At 46.6% G+C, this 23910-nt stretch overlaps 1 protein-coding gene across 3 annotated transcripts in view; it reads right to left on the reverse strand.

Annotated features, from left to right (window-relative positions):
- KLHL18 (kelch like family member 18) overlaps positions 1-23910 on the reverse strand; it is a 59759-nt gene that overhangs the window by 4183 nt on the left and 31666 nt on the right. The window contains exons 2-9 of one of the 3 annotated variants that reach the window (XM_073010270.1): positions 23578-23675; positions 21941-22071; positions 18770-18910; positions 11584-11782; positions 9591-9751; positions 8079-8215; positions 6153-6390; positions 1911-2015 (exon numbers count right to left, since the gene is read on the reverse strand). In XM_073010270.1, the coding sequence (XP_072866371.1) occupies positions 1911-2015; positions 6153-6390; positions 8079-8215; positions 9591-9751; positions 11584-11782; positions 18770-18910; positions 21941-22005 (1046 nt within the window). In that variant the 5' untranslated portion in view covers positions 22006-22071; positions 23578-23675. The remainder of the gene's footprint in view (positions 1-1910; positions 2016-6152; positions 6391-8078; positions 8216-9590; positions 9752-11583; positions 11783-18769; positions 18911-21940; positions 22072-23577; positions 23676-23910) is intronic. The other 2 variants (XM_007984019.3, XM_007984017.3) reach the window with 2 other exon arrangements.

Consider the following 23910-nt stretch of genomic DNA (forward strand, 5'->3'; position numbering starts at 1 on the left):
CCCACCACCTCTCTGACAGCTCTCCCTGGCTGCCGCCTCTCACCCAAGCTGCAAACCGACAGCCCATCTTCTCTGCTCATCTCCATGGCTGCTCAAAATCATTGTGTCTCATACAAGGCCTCTTTCTCTTACAGTTCTGCTCCTCCCTGCACTCCCTGCCTCGTTAAGCATACGACCAGCTCTCTAGCTGCTGTACTTATAAATCTCAGTGCTATTCTGGCTGCTTCTCCCTCACCGTCAACATTCCTGTGGTCCCCCAAGTCCTGGCTGGTTTGCTTCCGAATCAGTTCCCATCCCCACTGCCAGTGCCCTACCCTGACCTCTCATCTGGACCGCTGCACCAGCCTCTTTACAGGCAGCCTGGATTTCACACCAGTCCCATCCAACCCCACCCAGCCAGAGGGACTGCTTCTCCTGTACCTGGACCATGTCCGTCCAGTGGCTCCTCACTGTCTCCTCTAAGACAGTCCAGGTTCCTTCATGTGGTTTTTAACTTTTTTTATTTTTGAGACAGGGTCTCACTCTGTCACCAAGGCTGGAGTGCAGTGGTGCAATCATAGCTCACTGCAGTTTTGACCTCCCAGAATCAAGCAATCTTCCTGCCTCAGCCTTCTCAGTAGCTAGAACTACAGGCTCACACCACCATGCCTGGCTAATTTCTCTCTCTCTCTCTTTTTTTTTTTTTTCGTAGAGACAGGGTCTTCCTATGTTGCCTAGGCTGGTCTCGAACTCCTGGGCTCAAGTTACCTTCCTGCCTCGGCCTCCCAAAGTGTTGGGATTACAGGCGTGAGCCACTGTGCCCGGCTCTTCATGTGGTTCTTTACCTCTTGGTCCTCATCTACCCTTCAGCTTCACCCCACACCATATGCTACCCACCCTGCTCCGTCTCCCATCCACACACTGGGCTCCAGCCCACGAGAGGATCATTGCTGTTCTCAATTACAGTGAACACTTTCTTATTGCAGCCTCGCTCCTTGTTGTCTCCCCGCCTATGATGAGCAAACACCTCCCACTGGCTATCCATGACAGGTCTCACCTTGGAAGACATCCCTGCTACCCTGTCCCTTCCTGCAACCCTGGGGAAGATGAAGGTTCTCTCTGCTCTGTGCCCAAGAGCTTCTGACACAGGCCTCCAGGGTAGGATGATCATGATGCAACCTATGGCCCAACCACACTGGGTGCTTTAAAGGATCTCAGACACCCAGCTTGCTGTCTGATCCATAGTAGACTGGTTAAGTGAACAGAATACTGGCTTAAAGGCATCCTAATAAGTCCATTCAACTAATTTGTTTATATTTTATTATATAAGATGAGAGGGTTCAAACACTAAAATGAAAAACTCGGGCTAACCTTGTCAATGTTTTTCAAAGAGTGTTCCACAAATGAGTCCCACAAGACGGTGACTGGTGTGTATTAAAAACCCGAGGTTAAACAGAGTTATTCACTGCAGGGTTTCTTAGAGCCTTTAAAATGTTACTGTATCTTATGGAAAGACAAGGACTCTGGCAGTTCAGACATCAACATTTCCCATGCCTATCTGACCATAGAACTTAAAAACTTTTTATTTTTTTTCCAAATCATATCCTACCCACTTTGGAACATGCTGTTCATCTACTTCTTATCCCCTCTTGCCTGTATTTCCATTAAAATGGGCTGATTTAGCTAAAAGGTACAGACCATTAAATAACTATTTCCAAGCATCTATGTAGACTATTTGTTTTAAAATTTTATTTACTCATTCTTTCACTTAACCAAGGGTTATTAAATATCTGGTATATACAAAGTACTATAGGGACAAAAAGGTAAGACATTCTCTACCCTCAAGAAGCTTAAATTTAAAAAACTGCAGTTCTGATTTTTATACTCTCTGTAATCAGCTCCAGTTGCCCCAAGGGAGTTGGATTCCTTACTTGTCCGTCTCAGGTGAGTAGGTCTCCACGGAGCTGAGGGAAGAGTTGCCATCGTAGCCCCCACAGACGTAGATCTGCCCGTCCAGCACGACTGTCCCCATGGCACTGAAAGAGAGAGAGCTGTCATCCCAGATGAGCTGTAGCCTTCCTGGAGCAGCCTCTCTTGCCCACTGAGAAACAAACCTACCTACTGCCTCTTTCTGCAACCTAAATCTCAGGTATGTGACTAAGTAAAGGCAAAAAACTGAGGTGACAGAAGCTGCCCCATCATTCCTCTTGTGCCCCATCCTTCTACTGCAGGCTGTCTCCCCTCCCGGCTCTTCTCTGTCTTTAATCTTTCTAAAATGCTCACCTTCCACCTCACCATGTGAAGGTTGAATTTACCTTGAAGGCCCAACGCAACTTCCTCTTTCCTCTTCCTCCCCTTTGTAAGAATTACTCTTTCCTGCCCCTACACTCCCTGAGTGGCTTATTACAGCAGTTGTTACAATCATTCATTCATCCATCAGATCTTTATCAGCTGGGGTTTAGAGTGGTAAGCAAGCCAAAGTTCCAGCCCACAAGGCACTTATGTTCTGACATTATAGGCTACCAGGAATCTATCTGCCACTTCTGTTTGTGTGTAATTTTTAATCAAAGCCTTGATCTGTCACTCAGGCTAGAGTGCAGTGGTACCATCAGAGCTCACTGTGCCTTGAACTCCTGTGCCCAGTCGATCTGCCTGCACCTCAACCTCCCAAGTAGCTGGGATTACAGGTGTGCACCACCACACCCAGCTAATTTTTTTTTTTTGAGACAGGGTCTTGCTATGTTGCCCAGGCTGGTCTCAAACTTCTGTCCTCAAGTTATCCTCTTGTCTCGGCCTCCCAAAGTGCTGGGATTACAAGAGTGAGCCACCACACCCAGCCAATCTATCTGCCACCTCTTAATAAGTGAGGACCTCCTGGAAGACAGGAAGGTCCTCACTTCATCTTCATCTGTGTGACCTTCACAGTGATAAGTATGATGTCCTGTATGTAACAGGCACTGAATGTATGTTTGTTGTGTTACCTCTGCTTTTTCCCACTCAATTCACATATGTTGTTTTCATCATGTGCATGGCCTCTAACTTAATCTTAGTGGTTGATGCCACAGCTCCTGTTTGCTGTGCATTTACTACATGTGTCAGGTACTCTACATTTGCTATTTTCTTTTTTCTTTTTCTTTTTTTGAGACGACGTCTTGCTCTATCATCAGGCTGGAGTGCAGTGGCACAATGATGGTTCACAGCAGTCTTGATCTCCTGGGTTCAAGGGATTCTCCCACCTCAGACTCCCCAGTAGCTGGGACTACAGGCACATGGCACCATGCCCAGCTAATTTTCTTTTTGTATAGACGGGGGTCTCACTATGCTGCCCAGGCTGGTCATGAACTCCTGGGCTCCAGCAATCATCCTCCTGCCTTAGCCTCCCAAAGTGCTGAGATTATAGGTGTGAGCCACTGTGCATGGCCCACTTGCTATTTTCAGCCCTTAGCACACCCTGCAATGAAGGAAAGAGCACCATGATCACTGTACAGACAGGCAGCTATAGCTTGGGGAGGCTGAGGTCTCTCCTCAAGACTGCCCAGAGAGAGGCCTGCCTCAGATTTCAATGAGACAAGCCCAACTACCCAACTCCTCACATGCCAAGTTTTTCTAATATCAAAGACCCAGGGGTCTGGTGTAATCATGTAATCTTCCACTCTACACAAAGCCTTATAAGGAATTCAGCATGAATGCCAAGCTGTATTTTCAAATGTGATGCTGGTGAAGATTAAAAATGAATCTAGGTTTCTAACAAACAGGAAAAGAAAACATACCAGGCTTAATGCTACCTTTTTTTTTTTTTTTTGAGACAGAGTCTCATTCTGTCAACCACGCTGGAATGCAGTGGCACGATCTTAGCTCACTGTAACCCTTGCCTCCCTGGTTTAAGCAGTTCTCCCTGCCTTAGCCTCCCAAGTAGCTGGGATTACAGGCGCCCACCACCATGCCTGGCTAATTTTTGTATTTTTAGTAAAGACAGGGTTTCACCACGTTGGCCAGGCTGTTCTCAAACTCCTCACCTTAGGTGATCCGCCCTCTGTGGCCTCGCAAAGTGCTGGGATTATAGGCGTGAGCCACTGTGCCTGGCTTGCTGCTACCTTTTAAATGTACGTAGTAATCAAACTGATCCACAGAATGTCCCTTTCAGGGACATGATAACAGACCCCCTGGACCAGCCCAAAAGAGGAGAGGGACTTGCCTTAGGTAAGTACTGAGGGAAGATCACACATTTACTAGACATGATTACTATCCTTCTGGATACGAACACAAACATAAAAATTACATAACAAAACAGGTGTTGAACAACATGAAAATGAATTAAGAGGCTGGGCGCGGTGGCTCACGCCTGTAATCTCAGCACTTTGAGAGGCCAAGGCGGGCGGATCATGAGGTCAGGAGATCGAGACCATCCTGGCCCACATGGGGAAACCCCGTCTCTACTAAAAATACAAAAAAATTAGCCGGGCTTGGTGGCGGACGCCTGTAGTCCCAGCTGCTTGGGAGGCTGAGGCAGGAGAATGGTGTGAATCCGGGAGGTGGAGCTTGCAATGAGCCGAGATCGCGCCACTGCACTCCAGCCTAGGCGACAGAGCGAGACTCCGTCTCAAAAAAAAAAAAAAAGAAAATGAATTAAGAGGTGCCACAAAACTGCATGAGATTAACTATCAACTAGGTAGTAAAGGTGAGTGTGAAGAGGAGAAAATGCTGATTAGCATGGACTGGAATAGTCCAGTGTAAGAAAGCTCTATGGGATGGCATAGAACACTGGGGGAGATGGGAAGGAAAGATGGCACGATGTCACTAACGGGCAGGACAGACAGCTGTGTGGGATGTCAGGAGAGAAGTGACTAGGAACGCTTTAAGGGAGCCTATAATTTAAAAGGGATGTAATGGAACCGGGCCCACACTAATAACAGGGTATTAGCCACAGTGAAGGAAAGGAATACCCAGAGGACTTTCCTCCAAGACAGCACTCTAAACCAAGTAACATCAAAGCAAGGAAGTGGTCCAGAGCATACCCACAAGGAAGGACAGTTGACTGCAGTCAAAGCAAAAAAGCTACTCATGGTTGGGGACATGGAGCAATGAGTCACTCAAACACAGGAAGCTGCAAAGTATCCAAGCAGCAAAAGTGGGGATGGTGGGAGGAAAGGACTCTCAACACATTCTTGGGAGGGGCAGATCTTACGTATTTTTTTTCTTCCCAAAGGAACCTACCCCAATGTTTTGTGAACTGGTCTCACCAGTACAAAGGCAGATCCCTCCCAGCTGACATCCACATGTGAATGCTGCTGGATGTGGAACAACATTAGGCATATGTCAAGGAAGCTCAATGTGTAAAAGCGATCAATGCAGAGCTGTCCTGGGTAATGGGCAAGGGGGCCCTGGGCAGCTTTCCTTTCCCCTCCTTGGGCTGCGCCAGCCTTTCGGCTGCCCACACGTGTGACGACTCCATCATGTGTCTGATATAATGAAACATGCCACCTGTTATCACCTCAGCATTAAGAAGGCTAAACACAGGCACCAGGATGTCTTCTAATCCCACTTCTTATTCGGGCAACATAAGCAGAGAAGTGGAGGGAGCAGGTAGCTAGTATGTACTGAGTGACATACCAACTTGGCCCACCTTGCAAATACCTGTTTTCCTGTCTAGGAGAATGTGTGTGACCTAAATAAAAGAACACTGCTTTGGTTCATATTCTCCCCAGGTAGTGGAAACTCATGTGTGAGGGGAGTCCTGGGGAAGGAAGGTATACAGAAAAACACCTTGGATTTCCTTTTATCACTAATAAAGGTAAATCCTCCTTATTCTTCAAGTTTCAACTTTAATCCCACCTCTTCCCTGAAATCTTCCAGAAGTTCCAGTCCAGTTTCTCTCCCTCCTTGAATCTTCCATAATACACATTTCCAGTCCTTATCTGGCACTTAAAATAACAACACAACTTCCACATGTCCACGTCTGGTCTCCCCAAGTTCCTCAAAGGACAAGGCGGGTATTTTACTTTTAAGCAGATGGGGGCTTGCTCCCAGGAGGTACCGGCAGTGGCTGGCCTGGCTGCAGGAAACTCCTAGGCCAAAGCTTGTATTTTACTTTACTGCGTGCCCCTGCTTGTCTAGCTTGGCGCTCCCCAGGTGCTCAGTGTGTATGTTCGGGCTGCACGTGGCTTCCAGAATACCTTCTCTTGCTATTCATGCTCCCCACTCTGGTCCATGTGTCTGTCTCCGGGTTGTACGCCTCCACAGTGCTCAGCCGTAGCTGGCCGTCATATCCTCCAATGGCATAGAGAAGCCCGTTCACCACAGCCACGCCAACACGGCTGCGGGCTGTTGTCATGGGACGGCACCTCTCCCAGTGATTGGCGATGGGGTCGAACACTTCCACCACATTCAGGGAATCACCTGCATAAAAATTTGCTACTCAAATTAAAACAAATGAGACCACTTGTTTAGATCACAGCTATTGGGCATTGATTATACGGAACATTTGACTCAATTCTACTAGCTCTTCCCACAGAATTACTCAAGGCACAAGGGCCCACTAAGAAATTTCAGCCATGATCACCTCAAACCTAATTCTTTAAGGAAAATCAGAATCAGACAGGAGGTATTTATTTTTTAAAGAGGGCAGTTTTCAGTTACAATCAGGTACTCCACCTGCTGAAAGTCAAAGGTATAGGCGAATCGATACAATATTTCCTCCAGGCAGGAGGCATGCCAGAGGGACAGGCATGCGCTCCAGTGCTTTCATTTGCTAGTGGGTGACCCAAGGCAAGGGGCTTTGTGTCCCCACCCTCTGCTTCACACATGAAATGGAGATAATCTTTACGGATTAAATGATATAACAGGTAAAGCACCTAGCATGGTTCAATATACTTAGTGCTCAATAAATAGTCACAGCAGCAAGGAATGATCATTCCAGCCCTACCTTTTGCATCAGGTTCTTGTGATGATCAAATAAAATAACCCCCTCTTCCTGTGGTATGCTGCTATGGGGCACTTGGCATTTCATTTGCACACTGCTCCAGCGTGCACTGAGTTGAGGACTTACCTGTTCCAGGCCCTATGATTAACAAGCAGCAGCTAGTACCCAACTCTCATTAACATTCAATTAAAAACAAAACTGGGCCAGGTGCGGTGGCTCACACCTGTAATCCCAGCACTTTGGGAGGCCAAGGTGGGCAGATCACTTGAGGTCAGGAACTAAAAACCAGTCTGGCCAACACGGTGAAACTCCATCTCTACTAAAAATACAAAAATTAGCTGGGTGTAGTAGCATGTGCCTGTAGTCCCAGCTACTCAGGAGGCTAAGGCGGGAGAACTGCTTGAACCCAGGAGGCAGAGGTTGCAGTGAGCCGAGATTGCACCACTGCACTCCAGCCTGGGTGACAAGAGTGACATTCCATCTCAAAAAATTTAAAAACAAAAAAAAAAATAAAAACAAAACTGCCTGGGAGTGCCCACCAACTCCTCCCAAGTTGGGAGGCCATGCAGCTTTCTGAAAATCTTACTTTTAGATTCAAAAACTGCCAATAACCCACGGACTGTAAAGCATGTGTGTGTTTCACAGTGGGTGGGGCTGACAGTGGTAGAGCCTGTGTATTTGGATAATCTTTCTCTTGGGGACATTCTCAGTCTAACCCCAGAGATTCATATAACCAAATGTGAATAGTCTGGTATGGAATTGGGTCTCTGACTGTATCCTATCCAGGGCTGACAGGATGCTATACCATAGCCAGTGTGATACTAGGGCAAAAGGGCAAAAGTGCTGGCTCAGGAACCAGTACACCCAAGTTCTAGTCCTTGTTCTGCCAAAAACAATTGTATGAACATAGTGAAAGTTCGGTGGGGCTCAATTTCTTCACTTGTCAGGTGAGCAGGCTAGGCCTCAAAGATTTCTAGAAGGTCTCTTTAGCACTGATATTCTGATTCAATGGCTTGAATATGTGACATGCTCTAACTGTAGAGCAATTGTATAAAATCAAGAGGGGCAAGGGAAATGACAGCACAAAACAGATAAACCAGAAGGGCCAGGCTAATTTGTTTGGTGCTTCCTCATCCATGGAGTCCAAGATGGGGGTCTATAAAGGGGAGCCGCAAGGTACCTGCTGAGTTGAGGCCCCCCACGGCGTAGATAAGCCCAGCGATGGACGTGCAGCAGCGTGGCCGGGTTCTGAAAGCTGGCAGGTGGGGCCGGCGCTCTGGCATGAGGTGGTAGTCCTTTGCTTCATCTACCAGGTCCCTGGAATAAGGTGGAAGATGCTAGAACAGGAGGTATCCCCCCGACTTAGTCCTTGTTTGCATCCCTGAGCCTGGCTCCCCACTGCCAACTGCAAGGGAAACCTGGGAGGAGAAGCCTTCTGGAAGGTCTGGTCTCAAAGAAACCAGGTGAGTTCTGGGAAAATCATATATGGCTACTGAGATATATTCAAAATTAAAGGGGTAAGACAAGTAGAGACCACCTCAGCTAGTGTAATCAGGTACAGATTAGGCATGAGAAAAACAGGGTGGTGGCCAAAATGGCTGGACCTAGGAGTTTCGACAAGCAGCACGCACCCTGTCGCCACTCAGACCTAGCCCTTCCTTTCCATCCCCACAACTGCACCGTGGCTTGCAACCTGCAATTAATCACCACTCACCTGCATGGTGGCAGCTCCTGACACATTTCCCTGCCTCCAGCCTGTCCCTCCATTCCACTTCCACACTAGAGTTCAAGCTAAGGCCCTTCAATGGTCACCCACTGCAGACAGAATAAAGTCCAAACTCCTCAACAGCACCCTTGAGACTGCTGGTCACTGGGCCATAGCTACCTCCAGACACAACTCCACCCTGTCCTGACACACACCTTCACACCACCTGCCATGGACAAGCACTTACTTCCTCCTGAACCAGCTGATCCCAACCAGGACTTGGGAAATGAAGGAAAGCTGAATATGTGTAAAGTTTTTATTGGCAAAGGAGAAAAAAATATTTCAGGATTGTGAATTTGACAAGCAATCTGGAGGAGAATGAACATTTTTCTCTGCTCTTCTACTTTTACAGCAGTCATCCTATAGGGCTGCCATCTTCTGAACTGTTTGAGTAACTCTGCTGTGCCATGTTGTCATTGACTTACTCTGGGTAAAAGTTTCATGTGTTAGTAAACACGTCCGCCCCTTGCCCATCATCATAGATGTAAAGCCTACACCTGCCAGAGGCCCCCCATGCCCACGGCACTGACTAATATTTACTGAAGAGGGCAAGGAGTCCCAGGAATTCCCATTTGCAGCAATGAGTGAGGTGCTGGTGTGGATAGGGTCAGGGCAGGCAGTAAAGATACTTGCACATTCATAAATAGCTCAGTGGGGAAAGATGCTGGAAAATCCTCAGATAACTCAGCAGGGGAAAGCCCTTTCTGCTTTGATGCTCCCACATGGCACATCTCTCTGCCCAAGGAGTAAGATTCGGCCTCTTCACACTTGCTCTTCCAGCTTCTAGATAGAGGGCTGACCAATCTGCGTGCCATGAATTAGACTGACCACTCTAAATGCTTTCTTTCCAGAACTGGAACAGGTGGCCAACTCCTCTTCCCTGCTTAGACCTTTAGCAGTATCCTGTGCAGGTCCACCCTCACTCACCTGCATTTGTGGCAGCAACGCACCAGGTCATCCTGCTGTACTCTGTCTGAAAGGAACTGGGGCCGGCAGAGGGGCAAGCGGATATTGGACAGCAGCTCAGGCAGGTAGGGACCCCTCTGCTCCCGGTCGTATCTGACCCAGGCCAATGCAGCTTCAAAGACCTGTCATGAGAGTGGATGCTCTGGCAGCAAATCCTCCCACCCAGGGGCCACAGCCCAGGCCTGCAATCTGAATGCCTCCACTTCCTATACTGAAGCAGTCCCTTGGGCCCATCAATCTTTTCTCCTACTTGTCTCTGAAATCCCTGATTTCTCTCTACTTCCTAGGCTACTAGAACAGCTTCCTGAATTTCATTATGATTATGATTTCATAGTGAAAAATCATCAATGGCATCTTATTCCTTTCTGTTAAAAACAAAATTCCTGTTTCCCTTCCCGCTGCCCCTGCACCCCTACTCCCTCTAAACTCCCTCCATCACCCTCTCTGTACTCTAGCGAGGCTGGGCTAGTTCTCCTGTTCGCACTGTCCCCCCTTCACCTAAAATGCCCTCTCATCTCCTCCTCTTCATCTAAACCCATTCGCCTATTTTAAGGCCTGGCTCTAGATCGATGTTCTCCAAGGAGCCTTTCTTAATGGCTCCAACCACAAGGATATCGCCCTCTAAAGCCCTATAACCCTTATAAAATTTATCACTCAAATAAATGTGAGCTGCCCCGCCCCCCAGCCCCATCATATTAATTAGTGTAAGAGGTAGGGACAGGACACCTAGTTCTTGGAATGAGGCTTTTTCCTCGAAATCAGTGTCTACGCTGCTAAGCCCAGGGTCACTTTTCTCTCAGGCTCCTATCAAGCCCCTTTCACCTCCCTAGCATCCCCCTTTCCTAGAGGAAAGAGGAAAATAAATCATACCTTTTAATCCCTCCTCAACTTTCTTTCTTTTTTTTATTTTGGAGACAGGGTCTCGCCCCACCACCCAGGCTGGAGTACAGTGGCGCAATCTCAGCTCATCACAACCTCTGTGTCCCAGCTCAAGCAATCCTCCTACCTCAGCCCAAGTAGCTGGGATTACAAGCCAGGAGTTTAAGCTGGACCATGCCTGGCTAACTTTTGTGCTTCTAGTAGAAATGGGGTTTCACCATGTTTCCCAGGCTGGTTTCAAACTCCTGAGCTCAACAAATCTGCCCACCTTGGCCTCCCAAAGTGCTGGGATTACAGGCGTGAGCCACTGCTCCTGGCCCTCCTTAAATTTCTAACATTTGTCCCTCATCCTCACTCTCAGGTGAGAAAACAGAAAATCAGAAGAGAATGTCAGTAAGAATCTACCTGTCCCCTGTCCCTGGGTGTGTGCCCCAGCTCTCCCTCCTGCTATTGTGGATATGGATGGCTTGTGCTCCTATCAAAGATGTACACCCTTACGCCCTAGACTGTCTGTTCTCACTTATTCCAGAACATCATTCCAACAAGTGCTCTCCCATTTCTCCAACATTATCAATTCTTCCCTCTCTCAATTCCCACCAGCAGTCAAATATACTGTAATTTTGCCAGGCCTGGCACAGTGGCTCACGTCTATAATCCCAGCACTTTGGGAGACTGAGGCGGGAGGATCACTTAAGGACGGTAGTTCAAGACCAGCCTGGGCAACATGGTGACACCCAGTCTCTACAAAACATACAAAAATTAGCTGGGTGTGGTGGTATGTGCCTGTAGTTCCAGCTACTCGGGAGGCTGAAGTGGGAGGATGAGGCTGCAGTGAGCCATGATCTTGCTACTACACTCCAGCCTAGGTGACAGAGCAAGATACTGTCTCAAAAAAATAAATAAAACACACAGAGAGTTTTCATGAAAAATGCATGACATAATAAAACAAGTTCCATAATATACAACAGCCATATACATGTCACGATCTTAATTTTGTAAAATAAATAAATAAACAAATGATTATAAAGAGCAGCATCTAATGTCACCTGCACAGACTGCTACTGTGCTCACATACCTGCTCCTCAGATTTGACATTCAGCTCATCCCGAGACACCAGCTCAAGCACGTCTTCTAAGGGCAGGGCCAGGAACTCTTCTGACATGGACACCTCCACAAAGTGCTGGTGGATGAAGCTGTTGGCAGCGTCGTACAGCACAGCACACATCATTGTCTCAGCAAACTGGCGCACACCCAGGCAGTTTTTTGGGTGAAGCCTTTTGGCATAATAAAAAAAAAATAGAGGAAGAAAGGATGTTATCTTTGATCATTCTCAGGCTGGTTCTGGGTAGAGCCACAGAATGAAAACAAATTCTTAACTTCAGCTTTGTTGGAAACTCTCTGTGTGACACAAGCTGTACTTCTCTGGGACTTAACTTCTAAAGGTATAAAATTAAGAAGAAAGATTATCCTCAAAGGTCCCTGCCTTTTGGGCCTGGTGCTCTGTGCGTCAGGTGGAATGAGCTCTCTGGGTAGTTCTGTAAAGTAAGTGTCAGAAGGCGAGAAGTAACCGTCACAGGAGCGCATGCACTGAAAATCTGCTTGAGACGTTCCACCACTGAAATTCCTGGTTGAGTGTCCAGGGCACTATCTCAACTTTGGTCACAAGGAAGGCACTGAAGTCACAGAATTAGAGTTTAAAAAACAAAGACAGGGCTGGAGCGCGGTGGCTCACGCCTGTAATCCCAGTACTTCTGGAGGCTGAAGTGGGCGGATCGTGAGATCAGGAGATCGAGACCATCCTGGCTAACACAGTGAAACCCCGTCTTTACTAAAAATACAAAAAATTAGCCGGGCGTGGTGGCGGGCGCCTGTAGTCCCAGCTACTCGGGAGGCTGACGCAGGAGAATGGTGTGAACCCAGGAGGCAGAGTTTGCAGTGAGCCGAGATCGCGCCACTGCACTCCAGCCTGGGTGACAGAGTGAGACTCTGTCTCAAAAAAACAAAAAACAAATAAACAAACAAAAACCAAACAAACAAAAAAACAAAAAACATGAAGAGATGGCTTCTTTAATATGGGAACCCTTATACTTTTTCTTTTTTTTTTTTCTTTTTTTTTCTTTTTTGAGACAGGGTCTCACTTTGTCCCCCAGGCTGGAGTGCAGTAGCACGAACATGGCTAACATCAGCCTTGACCTCCTGGACTCAAGCGATCCTTCTGCCTCAGCCCCACAAGTAGCTGGGACTACAGGCACCACCATGCCTGGCTAATTTTTGTACTTTTTGTGGTAGAGACAGGGATTCACCATGTTGCCCAGGCAGGACTTGAACTCCCGAACTCCAGCAATCCACCTGCCTCAGCCTCCCAAAGTGCTGGGATTTTTTCTTGTTTTATATAGAAAGAGACACCACGGGCTTAATTGTTCAGACAACCAGAAACAACAGTAGCACTATCATTTATTTACCATCAGTGAGTCAAATATTTTGCTAGGCCTTTTATACACATTCTCCAGAATCTTCTTAACCTGCAAAGTAGCAATGCACTCATAGATGGAAAACAAGCTTAGGGAAACCAAAAATGGTGCTCACAGTCCCTCGAGACAAGCAAGTGGAGGTGCTGAGATTGAAATCAGGCCTCTTGTGCATATTCCCACAGTAACCTGGCAGACTTACACTCATCAGGGCTAGAGAAACCCAGGATAAATCCTGGCCCTGATGCTCATGGGGCAATTTGGGTGGTTTATGTTCTTCCAAGTGTCAGTAATTTTCTCACCTGAAAGAAGATGATGACAACAGCTACTTACCTCTTAGGGTTGAGCCATGATGCATGGTACCTGGTACGAAGTTAGTGGCTGTCTTAATTTTTTATTATGGTTGCTTTTGTTTTTGAGACAAGTTCTTATTCTGTCACCTAGGCTGGAGTGTAGTGGTGCAATCACGGCTCATGGATAGCCCTGACCTCTAGGGCTGAGGTGATCCTCCTACCTCAACCTGCCAAGTAGCTGAGATCACACCTGGCTAATTAAAAAAAAATGTTTTTTGGTAGAGACAGCATCTCCCTATGTTGCCCAAACTCGTCTCAAATTCCTAGGCTTGAGCAATCCTCCTGCCTTGGCCTCCCAAAGTGCTGGGATTACAGGCGTGAGCCACTGTGCCCAGCTTGTTTTTCTTACTACTGTTGCATCTAAGAAAATTCCAGACGAGCCCAGTGCGATTCTAAGATCTTGGTGACAGCAGCAGACCCTGGGGGATTCTTATTTTGGCTTCATGACTAATTCTCTGTAGAGATGGCATTGATCAGATTAAAAATTGGACAGGCTTGCATTTCTTCATTAGAAAGGTTTATGTATTTTCCCCGATGTTGATTTAAGGTTTTAGGCACAGAGTTATATTGATTTAGCAATATTCACTATTGTCCCCTAGCAGCTGACCCATCAAGGACTGAATAGGCAAGGTACCTTGGAGCCTGGCTTTATGACTAGTCAAAATTCTACATAGTTATTTCATTCCAGCCTGAGCTTGCTCTGTCTATTGCTTTGGAAACTGATGTGAATTTAGAAGAGCAAAGAAACATAAGCAGAGAACAACATGTAGGCAAAGTTCATGGCCACTGAGGAATACAGTGCTGAAGGTCAGAATGTCAGCTCTGTCATCTGTCAAATGCCTTTCTCCTAAAGCACTTACAGTGATTGAATAAGATTTGTTAAAGCACTTTACAAATATAAGGCAGACAAACCTTCCCTGGGCCTCTACAGCATGTGCTTCACTATTTCCTACCACTTTGACATCAATCTGAGAGGAGAATTCAAAATGCCATGGAGCAGAAGATGGATCAAGTACAAGGATGTGGGAGCCAATGATCAATGTAGCCACTGGCATTCATTTACAAACTCTCCTTCTCAGGTTAGGATCCTTATACCTTATTTTTGGGTGTCTCTGATTGGCTTGGCATAATACTGAGCACAAAACACACTTTTTTTTTTCCTTTTCTTTTTTTTTGAGACGGAGTCTCCCTGTGTTGCCCAGGCTAGAGTGCAGTGGCATGATCTCAGCTCACTGCAACCTCTGCCTCCTGGGTTCAAGTAATTCTCCTGCCTCAGCCTCCCAGGTAGCTGGGATTACAGGCATGTGCCACCACGGCTGGCTCATTTTGTATTTTTAGTAGAGATGGCATTTCACCATGTTGGCCAGGCTGGTCTCCAACTACTGACCTCAGGTGATCCGCCCACCTCGGCCTCTCAAAGTGCCAGGAGAACAAGCGTAAGCCACCACGCCTGGCCAAAACACATCTTCCTTTTTTTTTTTTCTTTTTTTTGAGACGGAGTTTCACTCTTATTGCCCAGGCTGGAGTGCAATGGCACGATCTCGGATCACTGCAACCTCCGCCTCCCAGGTTCAAGCAATTCTCTTGCCTCAGAGCTGTCACACAGGAAAGGGGCCCACTCAAGAGGAGGAGGGAGATATGAGGGAAAATAAACCTTCAGGGTTGATGGAGGCCCACATCTTTCATTAGCCACATCACAACCTTCTTCCTTGCTGACACAGCTTGACTTTGGAAGCAAGAAGACAGCATTAGACATAATGCTTTATCAGAGGCAGGAAGTAGTGACTTGAATTAAATAGGTTACTGACATGGTTCATTGACATATTTGATGTCCCAATCTACCTCTGAGGGAATTTCAGAAAATACACAGCTCCAATGCCGGGCGCAGTGACTCACGCCTGTAATCCCAGCACTTTGGGAGGCCGAGGTGGGCAGCTCACTTGAGGTCAGGAGTTCGAGACCAGCCTGGCCAACATGGTGAAACCGCATCTCTACTAAAAATACAAAAATTAGCTGGGCGTGGTGGTGTGTGCCTGTAGTCCCAACTGCTCAGGAGGCTGAGGCAGGAGGATCGCTTGAACTTGGAAGGTGGTGGTTGCAGTGAGCTGAGATCATGCCATTGCATTCCCGCCTGGGCGACAGAGCAAGACTCTGTTTCAAAAATAAATAAATAAAAATAAAAATACAAAAGTTAGCTGGGTGTGGTGGCAGACACCTGCAATCCTGCTACTCCGAAGGCTGAGGCAGGTGAATGCTTGAGCCTGGGAGGCAGAGGTTGCAGTGAGCCAAGATAGCGCAACTGTACTCCTGGGTGACAGAGTGAGACTCCATCTCAAAAAAAAAAAAAAATAAATAAGAGAAAGAAAGAAAGAAGATACACAGCTCCAGTAGTGCTTGCCTAAAAGCAAGGAGGCCCATACATTTGAAGGCCGGAAAGAGGGCCACCAGAAAAAGTCAACCCCAGCTCCAGGGGAAAAAAAAGGCAGCAGGTTGAAGATGTAATAGACTGAGCAGCCTCAGGAACTGTGGCTTTAAGAACTCTGATGGTAATGCAGCTTCTCTGTGCTGTCACATATCTTTTCCACTGGTGCTCAGAATGGTTTTCCTCAAGTCGCTGGCAATCAAATCTTAAAATGATGCACCCTCAAGGGCACAGAGGAAGTGGGGAGCTGGGAGACACCACCACATTCTGTAGCCAGGCTCAGGGAGAATCATTCCAAGAAACAGAGACAATAATAGGAACTACTGGAGAGAAAACAGAAAGCAGGCCATGGCTCTGGAGTCTGTGGCAGGAAATAGGAATGAGGTATAGATTTAGGTCTCAGAAGGTGTCCTGAAGGGCTGAATGAACAAATGTCAAGGATAGACTCAAAACATCAGGTTTATGTGTAAGTACTTATTCCTAAAACGTTACTGGTGCATGCAAACCTGCACTGGCCTAAAATGACTTTTCTTTTTTCCTTTTAGTTTTTAGAGACAGAGTCTTGCTCAGTCGCCCAAGCTAGAGTAAGATGATTATAACTCATGGCAGCCTTGAGCTCCTGGCTCAAGCGACTCTCCCACCTTAGCCTCTCCAGTAGCTGTGAACCACTGCACTTGACTAATAATTTTTTTTTTTTTGTAGAGACAGGATCTTGCTCTGGCATAAAGGCTGGTCTGGAAATCCTACCTCAAGCAATCCTCCTGCCTTGGCCTCCCAAAATGCTGGGATTACAGCATGAACCATCTCATCTGGCCTAAAAATCACTTTTCTTTTCTTTTTTTTTTTTTTTTCCTGAGACGGAGTCTCTCTCTGTCGCCAGGCTGGAGTGCAGTGGTGCATTCCTGACTCACTGCAATGTCTGACGCCCCGGTTCAAGTGATTCTCCTGCCTCAGTCTCCCGAGTAGCTAGGATTACAGGCATATGCCACCACGTCCAGCTAATTTTTGCATTTTTAGTAGAGCCGGGGTTTCACCATGTTGGCCAGGATGGTCTCGATCTCCTGACCTTGTGATCTGCCCGCCTCAGCCTCCCAAAGTGCTGGGATTACAGGCGTGAGCCACCATGCCCGGCCTAAAAATCACTTTTCTAAGCAACTTTTAGATGACAGTATTTTACAACACAGCCTGGATCCAGTGTTGACAGTGACAATCTCAAAAGCCCCCTAGGTGGAGCTGTTGTCCCTTGGTGAAGATTCGAGGATTGCCAACAATCCTTTCCAGGATTAATCCTACTTAGCCACAGAAAGCCATTTCAGCAGTGGTGAAGCCCAAGGCCTCCAAGCCTGGAGCTCTATCTTACAGAAAGAAAGAAAAAAAAAAAAGAAAGAAAGAAAAGAAAAAGAAAAAAGAAAGTCACTTTCCAAGTTCTGTGGGAAAAAGAGGTGAACAAAGTCCAGTCTGTGTCTTAAGAAGCTCACAAATGAGCAGGAAGATAGTGTATGCCCCTCACATCTCCATATGCACCCTCTGGCCTGCCCCAGAAGGCATCCCAGAGCAGGGACGAGCTTGGTTCTGCAGCTTTACTCTTACTACAAGGTCTTTATAAAACTGCAAACAGCACCACTTACCTCAAGATGAAATCCTTTACCCAGTGTTCAGCAGATGAGCCCCCCACTAAATCTTAGGCATCATTACCATGATTATTTGACTAGCTGCACACACAGCAGTACTCAGTGTGATGACCATGAGCACCCTGTGGGCAGGATATGAACACACAGCGGGTGTGGTCCACAAGCTGCTAAGTGATCTGGATAGGTGGAGTGAGAATGGGGGAGGGGAGGTCAGCTCCATGAGGGGATGAGGTCCGGGAGGGCAGATCTGAGTCAGGAGGAATGCTGACAGGCCAGCTACCTAGTGATCGGAGTAGGCTCAGGTGAAGGCTGGGTGTGCGAAGCACCACAGACACAGGGGTGCTGTTTGGGTTCCTCCTGCCTGTGTGTGGCCCAGCACTAACCTGCATCCCCAAGCCTCTGCTGGTTAAAAGGCCTTTATCGTATAACTAAGAGCTCTGGCTCTTGAGGGGGAGGGAGAGGCTTCTTAACTGCTTAGGCAGAAGGTCATAGGAGATCCACAGGGCCCCACTGCCAAGCACTGGAAATAGGGGGGTGTATAATCCATGGTCCCAACCATAAAAGTGCATACAATGATAGTTCCCAGTGGACTAAGGAGGATAGAGAATTCCAGGAAGTGAAATTTGGGTAGGCTCTTAAATAACTGAAGTATGAAAAAGAAGGTCAAGAAATTCAAAGAGGGCCGGGAGCAGTGGCTCACGCCTGTAATCCCAGCACTTTGGGAGGCCAAGGTGGGCAGACTGCTTGAGCCCAGGAGTTTGAGACCAGCCTGGGCAACATGGCAGAACCCCATCTCTACCAAAAAAATTACAAAAATCAGCCAGGTTTGGTGACACGTGCCTGTAGTTCCAGCTACTTGGGAGGCTGAAGTGGGAGGACTGCTGAACATGGGAGGCAGAGGTTGCAGTGAGGCGAGATCACACCACTGCACTCCAGCCTGGGTGACAGAGCAAGATCTTGTCTCAAAAAAAAAAAAAAAAAAAAAAAAAAAGAAGAAGAAAAAGAAAGGAAAGGAAATTCAGAGGGTAAAGTACCTAAACAAAGATGGAGATGGCTATGGAACAGTTGGGGAGCATTGCACAAATCAGTTTGGTGAGAAATCAGCTAAATTAGTGGCTGGTGAGATTGGAGAGGGAGGAACAGAAGATGCACGTCAAGCCAAGGGAAAGGGCAGGCTGGACTATGTGAATCATGTTCTGAAAAAGTTCATCTCAAAGAAGTGGGTACTGCTACACACTGATTTCAAGAAATGTAAGCGCTGCAGAATAACCTTTCCAGATCACTCCCTTCATAAACCTATATATGGTCCCAAGAACTCAGCAAACTGGCGCAAGATTCCAGAAATGAAATAGTCATGTTCTCCACCAGGCCCACCACATCACCTCACCGTTCTCGGAGGAATGTGCAGCAGGCGTCTTTGATGCTCTGCAGCTGCAGGAAGCTCGCCCCCATCAGCAATGACTGGACATTTTGCTGGTCAATGGCAAGGTTGCCATTGTAAGCAAAGTTGATCAGAGCCTCCAGGGCACTAGAGGAAAGAGGGAAAGCTGTGAGATGCTCTTCAGAGACAAGTCTTGGCCCACAGGAGACTCAGGCCCTAACTGAACTGACAATACTTAGCCCAGGCCCTTCGAGAATCTAATGGAGTAACTACTTCACCACAGCCTAAAACTCATTCTACCAAGTTGTCTTCATTGCCCTACAGAAAATTTTGAAAAAGAGAACACAATCACCTACAATTTCACTACTGAAAAAGTCAACACTGGTTATTTTTCTACATTCATATTTAGTCCGTGATTGCCTACATGCATGAATTATATGGATATAATCAAAAACATGTATCAAGCCCTTTCCCATGTTGCTACACTACCTTCATGTTTATTGTTTTTAGTGGCTGCTATATAATATTTCAACATGCAAATATGCTATCATTTATTTCCTTTATTGGTAAGCATAATAGCTATTACCATCTTATTGCTGTTAGAACGTTTCTGAATTATTTCTTTGGGGTAAATTTTTAGAATGAGATTTCTAACATTTTTTCTGCTTTCAATTCACACTGAAAATGAAATCAAAATTCCATCTGCAGGGCTGTAGTGTTCTGGTCCCTCTCCATCTGTCTGTCCTCCTCACCTCCACTTTCTCCTTTTCTCACTTGATTCCAACATTCTGAACATATTCTTACCTCAGGGCCTTTGCAATGACTCCTCCCTGTTTGGAGGACTCTTCCCCCAGATGGCTCACTCCCTCACTTCAATTAAGATGTCTCAGCTCAAATGCCACCCCATGACAGGGGCCTTCCCTGATCACCCCAAAATAGCACAGACTCCACCATCCTTCACTAGCCTTTATTCTGCTTTACTTTTCTCATATCACTTTCGCTCTTAGCCATACCATGCATGTATTTGGTGACTGCCAAATCACTACTAGAAAGCTGGTAGAGGCAGGGTGCGGTGGCTCATGCCTGTAATTCCAGCACTTTGGGAGGCTGAGGGAGGCGGATCACCTGAAGTCAGGAGTTCGAGACCAATCTAGCCAACATGGCAAAACCCTGTGTCTACTAAAAATACAAAAATTAGCCAGGCGAGGTGGCATGCACCTGTAGTCCCAGCTACTTGAGAGACTGAGGGAAGAGAATCGCTTGAACCCAGGAGGTGGAGGTTGTTGCAGTGAACGGAGATTATGTCATTGCATTCTAGCCTGGGCAACAGAGTGAGACTCCATCTCAAAAAAAAAAAAAAAAAAAGGCGGGTGCCTATAATCCCAGCTACTCATGGGAGGCTGAGGCAGTAGAATCGCTTGAACCTGGGAGGTGGAGGTTGCAGTGAGCCCAGACCGCACCACTGCACTCCAGCCTGGGTGCCAAGAGTCTGACTCCATCCCCCGCTGCAAAAAAATAAAAATAAAAAAATGAAAGTTGGCAGAATGAGAAGAGGTGCTGTTTTCTCACTGTTATACCTCAGATACACAATAGAGCTATGCTCATCATGGATGTTCAGGCAATCTCTGTTAAATGAAGCCCCTGGACTATTCATGGGACGAGCATGCCTCCTTCAGACACACACTTCAGAGAAGAGGAGGGCACAACTGCCCTTGGACACCTTACTTCTATGTCTTTCCTCATAAGTAACTGGCCTAAGATTTCTTTTTTTTTTTTTGAGACGGAGTCTCGCTGTATTGCTCAGGCTGGAGTGCAGTAGCCGGATCTCAGCTCACTGCAAGCTCCGCCTCCCAGGTTTACGCCATTCTCCTGCCTCAGCTTCCCGAGTAGCTGGGACTACAGGCGCCCACCACCTCGCCTGGCTAGTTTTTTGTATTTTTTTTTAGTAGAGACGGGGTTTCACCGTGTTAGCCAGGATGGTCTCGATCTGCTGACCTCGTGATCCACCCGTCTCGGCCTCCCAGAGTGCTGGGATTACAGGCTTGAGCCACCGCGCCCAGTCTAGATTTCTTTCTTTTTTAAGAGTCAAGGTCTCACTCTGTTGACCAGGCTGGAGTGTAGTGGTGTGATCACAGCTCGCTGCAGCCTTGACCTCCTCGGCTCACCTCCCACCTCAGCTTTCTAAGTAGCTGAGACTACAGGTGTGCACCACCGCGCCCGGCCAATTAAAAAAAATTTTTTTGAACAGATGTGGTCTATGTTGTCTAAGCTGGTCTTGAACTCCTGGCCTCAAGTAATCCTCCCGCCTTGACCTCCCAAATTGTTGGGATTTCAGGCATGAGTCACTTTGCCTGGCCTGACCTGACCGAGATTTCTACTTTGCCATAGGCATATAAATCCTCTTCCGGTATCGGGGCAGATCACCTTCGATCACCCAGAGGGTAACACACAGTCTCCTAGCTCTTTTCTCCCTAGTTGACACCACTGTCAGATTAAGAGGTTGGGCAATAACTGACTTCCAGCTAAGGGGATAACCTTGGGCTTGATCTCCTTGAGCTTCAATTTTCTGAACCATGAAATAACCATAAAATCTGCCACCTTCTAGACCTGTGTTGTCCAATATAGTAGCCATCAGCCACATGTGACTATTTAATTTTAAAATTAAATTGATTAAAATTAAGCAAAATTTAAAATTCAATTTTTCAGTCCCACTAGTCATATTTCAAGTGCTCAACAGCCATTTGTGGCTAGTGGCTACCATTTTGGGCAGTTCAAATAGAAAGAACATTCGCATCACTGCAGAAACCTCCAGTGGACAACACTGTTCTAGGCTGATAAGAAGGGATGTGAATGGAGACACTTATTTAAAGAAATATTTTGTCAGCTAAAATGACTCGCCCAGAAAAGTGCAGAGAATAATATACTACCACTCTTAAACCCAGCCCCATTAAATGTATTTCTCTTATAGTAGGGTAAAAACAGCATCAAAACTCCCATCATTTTAACCCTATCTCAGACCACTGGCTGAGGTTCTAATCTGCTTATTAATCACTTACTATTTGTCTGGAGCTAGGCTATTAGACACTGTGTCCTGCTGCAGGTGCTCAACGGAACCGTGCACAGGCTGAAACTGCACCTGGAAAGCAGCCTGCGAAACCTAATGGTGGGATTCAGTACCTTGGGTCCATTCCTTGCATTACAATCTCATCCTGCTTGCACTCCATCATGTCATTTGTAAACATAGCATGGAAATATGGGATTGAGGCTGCTAAGACGATCCGGTGAGCACTGAATTTGTGGTCCCCAATCTGTGGGCAAAGTAAAATACAAAGACAGATATTGAGGAATGCAAAAAACAAAAAAACAAACAAAAAAAACAACGAACCCACCCCCCTCCGCAGCGTACCCCACTGCCCATTGCAACGGTGTTGAGGGCATCCCAGGGCATGGAGGCCAAGGCTTAGCATGATGACCCTGAAGTATTTTAAATGCAATATACTCGGTTACAGTAGAAGAATGTAAACAACACATTTTAATGAAGTGTTAAAATAGCTAAAAAATTTAAGCCTGAATGTTTCATGTAATCATTTTTACTTATATGGTAGTCTCCAATGCACCTCTTTCAGCTACTCCACCAACTCAAATACCTGATTCCTGTAACACTTTATCCCAACCTCAGGCAGATGGACTAGACAAACAGTCCAAGAATGCTGGTGCTCCCAACAGTATGCTCCTCAAGAAGAGTAAATATGTAGTGATGGGGCCGGGGGGCGGTGGGGGCATGAGAAGATACCCTGGTGTTGTGGACTGGCTGCTGCTCTGTGGGGTTAGCAGGGACAGAGGCCAACTCTTCCTCCAATAAGTGTCAAATCCTCACTGACGCACCCTTAGCCTGAGGAATTCTACAAAGTGTTTTCCAACTATCTGTCAAAAGGCTCTTCCCTTCAATAAGCCATTTATAGCTCCAAGCTATATAAATATTTTCACTTAAGAACTTTCTATTCTCCAGGAAGAACAAAACAGTCCTTTTTTCCTTTTCATCAGGTTCCACATCAGTGAAATGCCAGAGAAGCTCACTATCTGATGCTCATCTCTTTGTGTCATGTTTATCCAAGGATTCGAGGTTGGAAGATCGAATCCTTGGATAAACAGGCGTGAGCCACTGCACCAGCCTCTACTCAAATTTCTTAAAGTTGTTCTATGAGGTTTATTACAAAAGAAAAAAACAACAACTAGCAGTCTCTAGTTTTCTTGATTCCTTGCCCCTGATTCCTACTCACAGGGGCAACCTCTTGCTTCTAGGACTTTTCTCCATCTTTCTAAATAATATGCTTACATATTACTTGTTGACTTTTCACTTTGAGTTATTCCCTGTGGTACCCAACCTCTAAATAGCTCCCAGTAAATGCTGACTCTTGGTATTCACACCCTTGCGTGGTCCCCTCCCACAACATGTCAGGGTTGGTCTATGTGACCAACAGAATATAGCAGAAGTGATGATGGTATGCCACATTCAAAGCTAGGTCATAAAACGCACTGAACTTCTTCTTACCCTGTTCTTCTGGATCACTTGCTCTAAGAGAAGCTAAATAACATATCCTTAAGAGAGGCCCATATGAAGAGGACTAAAGCCTTCTATGGCTACCTGAGTGAGCTTGGAAGAACATCCTCCAGCTCCAGTCAAGCCTTCAGATGACAGCAACTTTGTGAGAAATGTCTAAGCTGCTTCTGAACTCCTGGCCCACAGAAACTGTAAGATAATAAATACTTGTCTTAAGTCACTAAATTTTGGGCCGGGCGCAGGGTGGTCATACCTGTAATCCCAGCACTTTGGGAGGCCAAGGAAGGTGGATCACTTGAGGGTGGATCAGGAGTTTGAGAGCAGCCTGGGCAACATGGTGAAACCCTGTCTCTACAATAAATACAAAAATTAGCTGGGCATGGTGGTGCATGCCTGTAATCCCAGTTACTTGGGTCACTGACACAGGAGAGTCGCTTGAACCTGGGAGGCAGAAGCTGCAGTGAGCCAAGATCGTGCCACTGCACTCCTGCCTGGGCTGGAGTCTCAAAAACAAAAGTCACAAATTTTGGAGTACTTTGTTACGTGGCAAAAGGTAACTATTATATTACTAATCTAATTCCTATTA

Source organism: Chlorocebus sabaeus, chromosome 22, assembly GCF_047675955.1.
Source record: "Chlorocebus sabaeus isolate Y175 chromosome 22, mChlSab1.0.hap1, whole genome shotgun sequence".
NCBI classification, from domain to species: Eukaryota; Metazoa; Chordata; class Mammalia; order Primates; family Cercopithecidae; genus Chlorocebus; species Chlorocebus sabaeus.